General features: G+C 43.5%; 2 protein-coding genes across 2 annotated transcripts; one reads left to right on the top strand and one right to left on the bottom strand.

Moving 5' to 3' along the window:
• Nucleotides 1-221: 221 nt before the first annotated feature.
• LOC109483855 (zinc finger protein 84-like) lies at nucleotides 222-4,211 on the bottom strand. The gene is made up of 5 exons (XM_019787002.1): nucleotides 3,893-4,211; nucleotides 3,322-3,353; nucleotides 2,310-2,391; nucleotides 850-1,609; nucleotides 222-765 (listed from the first exon to the last, which is right to left on the bottom strand). The coding sequence occupies exons 1-5, from the start codon at nucleotides 4,190-4,192 to the stop codon at nucleotides 452-454; spliced, it is 1,488 nt and encodes a 495-aa protein (XP_019642561.1). The 5' UTR covers nucleotides 4,193-4,211; the 3' UTR covers nucleotides 222-451.
• A 1,707-nt stretch (nucleotides 4,212-5,918) lies between these two features.
• Nucleotides 5,919-9,246, top strand: LOC109483854 (alpha-2,8-sialyltransferase 8E-like). The gene is made up of 5 exons (XM_019787001.1): nucleotides 5,919-5,942; nucleotides 6,240-6,445; nucleotides 6,942-7,036; nucleotides 7,655-7,789; nucleotides 8,999-9,246. The coding sequence occupies exons 1-5, from the start codon at nucleotides 5,919-5,921 to the stop codon at nucleotides 9,244-9,246; spliced, it is 708 nt and encodes a 235-aa protein (XP_019642560.1).
• Nucleotides 9,247-10,531: the final 1,285 nt, after the last annotated feature.

The raw sequence follows: 10,531 nt of genomic DNA, 5'->3' as shown, positions 1-10,531 counted from the left end.
ACAGCCTTCTAACAGGGCTTCGGTGTAGTCTCCAACAGGCTTCTCTCAGGGCTCCGGTGTAGTCTCCAACAGGCTTCTCTCAGGGCTCCGGTGTAGTCTGCAACAGGCTTTTCTCAGGGCTTCGGTTTAGTCTCCAACAGGCTTCTCTCAGGAATGAATAAATATGATTGAAATATATCTCCAGTACAGTTTTTTTGACACCAAGAACATTCAAAGCCATCTTCCTAGGATTGAACTTTTATTCATATCTTGAGATGTACTGCATTTGTAGAGGGAATGCCGATCAACATAACAAGTTGGTATTTCCAGATTTCCACAACATTTCTTTTACTTTCTTTCCTTACAAGTAGGAACATGCAGACATTATAAATCAACGTAGAACAAACTCGCAACAGCGTGACAAACTCACGCCTTATTCCTAGTAATACGTAATGCACAGCTGATAAACCAATCAGAGTGAAGGTTTCCTGCCCCCCTTGCCCCCCCTCTGTAGCCTCCACTGTCCTATGTGGGTTTTCATGTGTTGATATATGGTGGACTTAAGAGTTGACCTGTACCCACACTCCCTACACATGTAGCCATTGTAGGGTTTCTCACCAGTGTGTTTTGCAAGATGTTGGTTTAAATTAGATTTCTGTGCAGCAGAATAGTCACACTGGTCACATTTGTAGGGTTTTTCTCCTGTATGGGTTCTCATATGTTGGGATAAGGCAGACTTTCTAGCTGTCCTGTATCCACACTCCCCGCACATGTAGGGTTTTTCTCCTGTATGGATTTTCATATGTTCAGATAAGTGAGACTTGTGAGCTGTCTTGTACCCACACTCCCCACACATGTAGGGTTTCTCACCGGTGTGTTTTGTGAGATGATCGTCTAAATGAGACTTCCGTATAGCAGAATAGTCACACTGGTCACACTTGTAGGGCTTTTCTCCTGTATGTCTTCTCATATGTCGGGATAAGCTGGACCTCACAGCTGTCCTGTATCCACACTCCCCACACATGTAGGGTTTGTCACCAGCATGCATTGTTAGATGTTGGTCAAAAGCATATTTCCATGCTGTAGAATAGTCACACTGGTCACACTTGTAGGGTTTTTCTCCTGTATGGGTTCTCATATGTTCGGATAAGTGGGACTTGTAAGCCGCCCTGTACCCACACTCCCCACACATGTAGGGTTTCTCACCGGTGTGTTTTGCAAGATGTTGGTTCAAATTAGATTTCTGTGCAGCAGAATAGTCACACTGGTCACACATGTAGGGTTTTTCTCCTGTATGGGTTCTCATATGATGGGATAAGGAATGCTTAAAAGCTGTCCTATATCCACACTCCCCACACATGTAGGGTTTGTCACTAGTGTGTTTTGCTTTATGTTTGTCCAAAGAAGATTTCCATGCTGCAGAATAGTCACACTGGTCACATTTGTAGGGTTTTTCCCCTGTATGGGTTCTCATATGTTCGGATAGGTGAGACTTTTTAGCTGTCCTGTACCCACACTCCCCACACATGTAGGGTTTCTCACCAGTGTGTTTTGCTAGATGTTTGTCCAAACTGGATTTCCGAGCTGCAGAATAGTCACACTGGTCACACTTGTAGGGTTTTTCTCCTGTATGGGTTATCATATGTTGGGATAATGTAGACTTGTAAGTCGCCCTGTACCCACACTCCTCACACATGTAGGGTTTCTCACCAGCGTTATCTATGTTGACTTGTGCTGCCGCCTGGTCTTTGCCACTGATTGTTTTGCTGTCATAGTCGACCTGAGAAACCCCGGTGGGAGACCAATCATAGCATTTCAGGCCAACTCCGGTGGGAGATCCTTGTTCTGCCGTTGCCATGTTCAGCCTAACAAAAGAAAATGAAGAAATTATACAGATTAAGCGTTATAAGCTCGCTGTCAATGATAAAATAGAATTTATAGAAACAAGCTTCAAAGAATTCTAACTTCACCAAGCTTTACAATTTTAACCCAATGCATTACAACGTAACCCAACATAATTCTAACGTGTTGTCTTTCTCGCATTTGAATAAATGTGCTTCTATGTTGTTCCAAAATCATAATTTGTGAGATCTTACAATCATGTACTCTAAAAAGGCCACTTTGTCTGATGCAAATCGACGTACATGTAAGTGGCGAGGGTCGAACGTATGTTAGGTTTCGCCCCCCTCCCCCTTAATTCAACAATATTCACATCCCAAAAATGCCAACAAATTATCATCCTACTGCGATTCTTCTTCCACAAAAATGGGCTCAAACTATTCCCCTGAACATTAGAATACTTTTCTGTCCGTTTCTAAGCCTTACCTGCTTCCTATGGTGGTTTTTCTCTTCACGTAAACCGGAACTCGGGCAGCTTTGTTCTTCCGTCTCGCGAGGTCAGAGGTGAACGCCCTTTGGGTCAAAGGTGAAGTTGTCTGCCTGAATACCCATGTAGTACATTTGATGTCAGTTGGCACGTTACGTTTTCCTCATAATGTCAACGTTTTGCGTTTCAAACCGACCACCTTACAACGTAACACTCGCCTGACTTTTGTTTCTGATCTACTTTAAAAGAGATAATTTAGGGGAATGAATGCCAAGCCAAACGTTTGGTCTGAATCTTGATTTCTGTGTTTTATGATCAAATCACCACCTCTGAAAATATTCCATCCAAGGAAAAAAGAGCAACACAGAAGGAAACATCATGTTCAAGGTACATAACGATTTAATGTTGTTAGCGGAAAGTTTCAATAAATACATCTTCAAAAAGTAATACAAAACAAACAGAAACTTTTACTCGTATACAACATAACGTGTACGTTTTTACAATTATACAATACTTCCTACTGTTGGAAACTGAAGTACGTCACTCATTTTACACCGATGCAAATTAGCATAGAGAGTTTACTACAAACCAAACGATGGATAACTGAGTTTATATAAGTCAAAAGATATTATTGTGTCTGTAAGACATACAGACAAACAAAGTGAACTATTAACAAGAAATGGAAGCTCCTTCAATGGCTTCATTCAAACAAACTCAACATTACCTTCCACCTTTCAACTCTGTTAACAATCACGGATTTTAATTGCTCTATATGTACATTATCCAATCAATACCATCAGGTTTACTTTTCTCCAACTACAATTCTAGATATGTAAAGAAAGATGGTGTAATTCTGAATAATTGACATTTAAAGGCTGACTAAGAATTATTCCATAGTTATACAGTGATTCGAGATGTTGTGTATGAAGTATATGTCTATCAGATTTCCTCAGCGAAAGACTTGGCCTATTGGCAAATTTTATCCATTCTGTTAGCCTAAATGTTTTGGCCATTACTGTGATATGTCCTTGTCCTCCAGATAGGGAAACTATGGTGAGGGGAATATCACAACGAGATGGTCACAGTTGCAGACTTGGTGCCTCCGTGTGAATTCTTTTATGTCGAGTTAGGGAAGACTTAGAGGCTGCAGAGAAGCTACACTGGTCACACTTGTAGGGTTTTTCTGTTATATGGGTTCTCATATGTTGGGATAAGTAGGACTTTTTAGTTGTCCTGTATCCACACTCCCCACACATGTATATACGTAGTGTTTCTCACCGGTGTGTTTTGCTTGATGTTGGGCCAAAGTGGATTCCCCTGCTGTAGAATAGTCACACTGGTCACACTTGTAGGGTTTTTCTGTTATATGGGTTCTCATGTGTCGGCATAAGTGGGACATTTTAGGTGTTCTGTATCCACACTCCCCACACATGTAGGGTTTCGCACCGGTGTGTTTTGCTTTATGATCATCTAAGGTGGATTTCCGTGCTGCAGAATAGTCACACTGGTCACACTTGTAGGGTTTTTCTCCTGTATGGGTTCTCATATGTCGGGATAAGGTGGATGTCTGAGTTGTCCTGTACCCACACTCCCCACACATGTCTCGTAGGGTTTCTTACCGGTGTGTGTTGCCAGATGTTTGTCCAATGTAGCTTTCAATGCTGCAGAATAGTCACAATGGTCACACTTGTAGGGTTTTTCTCCTGTATGGGTTCTCATATGTTGGGATAAGTGAGACCTGTCAGCTGTCCTGTATCCACACTCCCCACACATGTAGGGTTTCTCACCGGTGTGCTTGGTGAGATGATCGTCTAAATGAGATTTCCGTGCTGCAGAATAGTCACACTGGTCACACTTGTAGGGTTTTTCTCCTGTATGGGTTCTCATATGTTGGGATAAGGTAGACTTGTAAGTCGCTCTGTACCCACACTCCCCACACATGTAGAGTTTCTCACCAGTCTTATTCAAGTTGACTTGTGCTGCCGCCTGGTCTTCAGCATTGCTTGTTTTGCTGTCACAGTTGACCTGGGAAACCCCGGTGGGAGACCCATTACAGCAGTTCAGACCAACTCCGGTGGGAAACCCGTGTCCTGTCGTTGCCATGTTCATCCTAATTAGAAAATGAAAAAAATTATCAAAATTAAGCCTTAAAAGCTGCCAATGATAAAATAAGGTTGAAAAGAGACTCGGCATCATAGGTTCTGGTCTGGTCTATTCATAATAATATTTCGCTGTTTTCACAAATCAGATTTTTCTAGATTTGTAATGTACGTCTTATCTGTATCTATATAGCCGGTATAACCGCCTTTCGGCGTAACACACCAGCTTCTGTATCTGTATAGCCGGTATAACGGCATTTCGGCGTAACACACCAGCGTCGGAGGCACGCGGCGCGGCGGCAGCTGGCTACATTACACCGATCGACTTGTTACACCTAACCCTTGAACTTCTAACTCTAGATAGACATTGTTTACAGCTATCTAATAACAATGCCCCTACTGTACTTGGTGACAGCGAGTTCCACTCTGCGATAGCCACTTTGCCTGATGCAGCATGACGTACTTGTATGTTAGGTTTCGCCCCCCTCCTAGATCAATTTCGCATCCACATAGCCTAGTGGCGACCAATGGGTGACCAGCATTCCGCGCCACGCCCACTTTGCGGTCGATTCCATTCGACAATGGGGTTGAACAGCATCCTTCCGTAAGGCGCGGCAGGTAATCTGAGTTGGAAATGTCAGATAAACAATGTAAGAATTGGTGTATCTGGGGTGAAAATAATGCAAGTACCGAAGTAACGGGTTCCTTTCTCAGCACTCGGTATACAGAGGTGAGGCGGCTTCCGTCCTAGATCTCCAGTGCCGAAGGTACGTCAACACTTGGTGTGTCGGCGGCTTCAGCACTGGAAACTCGGAATCGGCAAATCAAACCTTGTCTTTAAAAAGGGTATCGAGATGCTGCCACTCATATTGTCGAGATCATACCGCCTGGGTAACAAAGGTTTATCGGGACAACAAGGTTATCGGCAGGACAGGACTGCAAGGCCTCTTTTCTCACATTTTCACAGACGTAGACTTGGCCTAAGATACTGTTCTGTACGCCGCGCGGCCGACGTACATGTAAGCACCAGAAGCCCGGTGCCGAAATGGTTTAACTCGGCTCGGTAGTTATTTTGCTCCAACTATTCAAAGACACAGAATTTCAGAAAACAATTTACAAATGTATCTTTTGAACAAGTTTAATAAACATCTTTTTCAACCATATCTTGCTAAAGCGCGGGTTGTGGGTGTGGCCGAAATGCTGCCCGCCTATTGGTCCCCGCTAGGCTGGCTTGGATGGGAAATTGAGGTTCCGGGGGAGCCTCCCCTCCCCCTTCAATTCCACGATATTCACATCCCGAAAATGCATACAAAAATACCTTTGGTCATTTGGTATTTTCTTGTATCGACCTATTTCTGTGTTTAATTTATGACAACTAATTCTTAATTTTGTGATCACTTTTCGGATATCTAGATTGTGCATACTTGAGAGGTATTGTTTTTGTCCATAATTTTCCTTTAATGCGGTATAAACATGATGTTTTTCTTGTCGCAGACTCCCCGCTGTGTGTCGCGATGCACTTGTGGCACCTCCTGAAGGTGCCACAGAAAAAACGACGCAAGGCGCCGCGTGGCGGTGGCGGGCCTGTTTATACGCTTGAAAAATGTGTCGTACAGCTCGCGCGCGTCGCGTCGAACGACGCCCGACACATGAAAACGACGCGCGTGTGACCCTACTTGCTTGGCTGAGTACAACACTTATCTATGTATGTTTGACTCGTGTATTGTTATCTATAATTTCTGATATTATATATTTTCATTGGGTCATACCATAGACGACATGCGCTTAACCCTTCGGAGTATAACACGCTTTCACTCATTGCTTCACATTTTCAGAAATCCCCCTACCCAGACAAACTCTACAAGACGTGTTCAGTAGTGGGAAACAGCGGGGTGCTGAGGGAGAGTAACTGTGCTGACCACATAGACAGCGCAGACTATGTCTTCAGATGTAACATGCCGCCTCTGACGGACAAGAGGCATCTCGCCCACGTCGGCACCAAGTCCAACTTCACCACAGTGCCAATGTCCATGCTTAGAAAGTAAGTACTTGCTTGACTTACAAAATGGCAGCGGAAAGTTGAATCTGTTTCCTTAACACTGGTATTTCAACTTCTTTGTAAATGTACACACAAGGTCTATAATAACTAATACAGTGTTCAAATAGGAAAATACATTAAAGAATGTTTCGATCTTAGAGACCACATGTTAGAGAATAGTTAAATCTTTATTGTTACAGCATACATATATTCTGTGCATAAATGACGTTATCCACACATGTATTTAGCTTTGTCAGATCTTAAGTTGTAGAAGACCATACAAAAGTCTCTGTACTTTTTTTGTTGTGTCAATAAAGAATCCGTATCGTCCTGGATCTACAATGTTCTTTTCATGTATAATTTCAACATGTAAGGTTAAACATATGCATTTTCAATTTTGTTACGATAGTTAAATCCCTCGCCACTCTAATAGGCACTCTACACTTTCTCAATATATTCTATCACTAATCTTGAACTCTGTGTTTCTCCCATGCCCCAGGTTCGGGAAAATCAAGGATTCTCAGGAGGTGAAGGACGGGTGGTACAATCAGACCCTACAGTACAAAGGCATGGTCATCATCAAGAAACCTAAAGGTGAGAGACAATCAGGTCTTCAGTATTCGATTGTCTGTTTGTTTGTTGTTTGTTTGGTTGGTTGGTTATCTGGTTGGTTGGTTGATGGTTGGTTGGTTGGTTGGCTGGCTGGCTGGTTGGTTGGTTATCTGGTTGGTTGGTTGGTTGGCTGGCTGGCTGACTGACTGGCTGGCTGGTTGGTTGGTTGGTTGGCTGGTTGGTTGGTTGGTTGGTTGGTTATCTGGTTGGTTGGTTGGCTGGCTGGCTGGCTGGCTGGCTGGCTGGTTGTTTGTTTGTTTGTTTGTTTGTTTGTTTGTTGGTTGGTTGGTTGAATGAGTGGACATTTTATCATTTTAAATTTGTTGGTAGGCATATCGCTTCCTTGCTTCCTTGCCCCCTTACGCAGATGGTTAGGCTTTGTCATAGAGATAGACAAGTGAAAGAAAGCCCAGGGCAAATGGTTTTAAGATGGGTTGGAATGTTTTGTAGTATACGGTTTGATTCATGTTGGTGTATAAAAAAGGATGTTTGCTTTCCTGTTTGTAAGGATAGTAGTTGGTTGACTTCTACTTTGCGTTGCTAGCCTTAATTCTCTAATTTTGACCACCTCCTGACACCCCCCCCCTCCTTCCCTCGCAGACGCCACGCTGGTGATGCAGGCTGAGCTGATGAAGCGGCGGACGGACCTGCGCGTGGCGTACGAGAATCCCGCACACTTTATCGGCGTGCAGCGGTACTGGGCACAGCGGGGCCTTCCCAGGAAAATTACCTCAGGTAGGCGTCATTTGTGCTGTCCCGAGTATGCAAATCAAGGTATGTTCTTCATCGACGTGCAGCGGTACTGGGCGTAGTGGGGCCTTCCCAGGAAAATTACCTCAGGTAGGCGTCATTTGTGCTGTCCCGAGTATGCAAATTAAGGTATGTTCTCATCGACGTGCAGCGGTACTGGGCGTAGCGGGGCCTTCCTAGGAAAAGGTCTCGGACCGGAGTTTCCTTCCGTATTTCGAGCAATTTGACACCCTCAGCCCGACGGGCTGTCATTTCTGTACTAAACGCGGGTCGGAATTTTTCACTCTTTTGGTGGAAAGGGGTGCCGTGCCGCTTATCAATACACTTCATTGATATTTTCTGCGCCCAATTTATTTAGGGGTAACTAAGGCACATCAAAGTACATTTTTAAACAAGGGGTCATTTTTTTCGTCATTTTTAACCATGGCTGCATGGAAAAAACGAATTTTCCCAGGGTAACGGCTTAGTACTCGAAGAAGCTCAGAACATGGTGTTTCCAAAATTTGAATTTAATCAAAATCGATGCGATAAGTTTATCGCTATCTTCGATGGCCCGAACACACCCACAACGCATATAGAACGTACCATCCCGGCGGTCAGGCGAAAACGCCACATAATCATCCGCGCGGACTAATGCCAGGAAGTCTTCGCTGGACCACCAACATTACGCCACCTATAAAGGCTACAACTAACAGGCTTTTCAGAAAATACAAATACATGTACACAGATATTACGATTTCAGGGATATCGCGGCCAAAACATACCATTCAAAGTCACGTTTCCGGCGATTTACTGCGCACTTACTTAGCCTCTGGTCAGATTTAAACTCCGACCCGGAACCAAAATTACCTCAGGTAGGCGTCATTTGTGCTGTCCTGGGTATGCAAATTAAGGTATGTTCTCATCGACGTCCAGCGGTACTGGGCGTAGCGGGGCCTTCCTAGAAAAATTACCTCAGGTGGGTTACGGAGTCATTTGTGTTGTCCCTTATATGCAAGTTAAGGTATACACGAATATGCGAATAACACACGTACAATTAACACAGCCATCCATTTCACCAGACATGTCACTTAGGCTGTCAAAATCACCTCCCATTCTCAACGCAACCGGTCGCTACTCGGAATCAACACACACAAACCCATAGTGCAGTCACCCAAAACAATATAACACATTGTGTTCCTCCCGTTTCCCCAGGTTTTTACGTGATCACGGTGGCGCTAATGCTGTGTGAGCAGGTGAACGTGTACGGATTCTGGCCGTTCCCGTTTAACGATTCAGGCGGGAAAGTGCGATACCACTACTACTCCGCGCCCATCTTCTTTGCCCCGGAAACGCACGACATGGCCGTGGAGTACATGAAAGTGAGAGAACTGCACCAGAAGGGCGTCATCAAGATACATCTCGGGAAGTGTCAGGAGAAGAAACCGAAAAGAAAATTGTGACATTGAATCATTATATCTAGTCAATTAAAAGTTTGTACGGTATGGTATTTCGGCGGACACAGTCAGGGACTTGACTGCGAGATTTAGGGTAGCGGGGATGGATTGAAACAAAAACAGACATGTGGGACTTCTGGGAGTTGTGTTATACCTGTGAGGGAGCGAGAAACCAAATACTGAATAGACGAGACGACTTTCCTCACTCCACCCAGGTGTAAATGGGTACCTATTAACTTCGGTTGGGGAAAGACGTATTGAGGTCACCTGGTAGCGCAGAATGGCAATCGCACAGACCCTTGTGACAGTTCCACAAACGTGTGTGGAGCTAATATGTTATATGTATCATGTGTATTATTTGATTATAAACCTTGCACCAATTCAGAGCTATAAAAGGCTGTGATTGCACGGGTAATGTTTGACCAATAAACCATCTAGGGTTAGTATTGAATTAGGGCTGGTATTTGAGTTAGAGGTAGGGACAGGGTTAGAGTTGGGGTCATTGTTTGGGTTAATGTTACACTTAGAATTGGGGTTAGGATTAGGGTTTAGGGTAAGTTGCAATATTACGACCAACCCCTCACACCCCCTGTTTCCTGTATATGGGGAACCCATAAGTAGTGTGGCAGAGGCGAATCTTGTAAGGACGAATCTAAAATATTTTAGATTTTGACTACACATATCGTAAAACTAGCAAGTGGTTACAACAGTCAGAAAAGTGCTGTAAAACGTTTGTCTTTTAAAACGTTTCCTGTTCCTGTCATAACAACAGGCTGCAAAACAGCACAGAACGACACAGAACGTTCAGACACACTCACTCATACACTCACACGCGCGCACCTCCCCCCCCCCCACACACAAAGGCTACCAAAAAACATAACTCATATTTACGATCTATTTTCATGTGATCTCGGCGTCTTTAGCTATTTAATTGCCCGTTTGCTTATTATATTTGCCATAACAGCATGATTATGATCTAAAACACATACTTAACTAGAGGTCGGAGATCTCATGTCTTCGTCAGAGGTACATTGTTCTAGAGAAATGAACATGTGTATTCTATAATAATGGTTTATTTACTTCATAAGCACAGACTCCACTTAGCAGCCATTGCTGAAATACATGGACTGTTTACAATATTTCAAACTACGAAATCATATCAGCATAAGTAAGTAAAATATTAAGATTAAAATGGTGCGTTGGTGTCGAAATAGGTTTAAAACATTGCATAAATCTACATTCGTTGAAAAAAGTTGCGTAGGTACTAGAGTAGATTAAAAGCGTTACATAG

This window comes from Branchiostoma belcheri, unplaced genomic scaffold (assembly GCF_001625305.1).
Source record: "Branchiostoma belcheri isolate BF01 breed outbred unplaced genomic scaffold, Haploidv18h27 scaffold662, whole genome shotgun sequence".
Taxonomy (NCBI): Eukaryota; Metazoa; Chordata; class Leptocardii; order Amphioxiformes; family Branchiostomatidae; genus Branchiostoma; species Branchiostoma belcheri.
The sequence above is the reverse complement of the archived record's forward strand: the minus strand, read 5'-3'. Positions and strand labels throughout refer to the sequence as shown.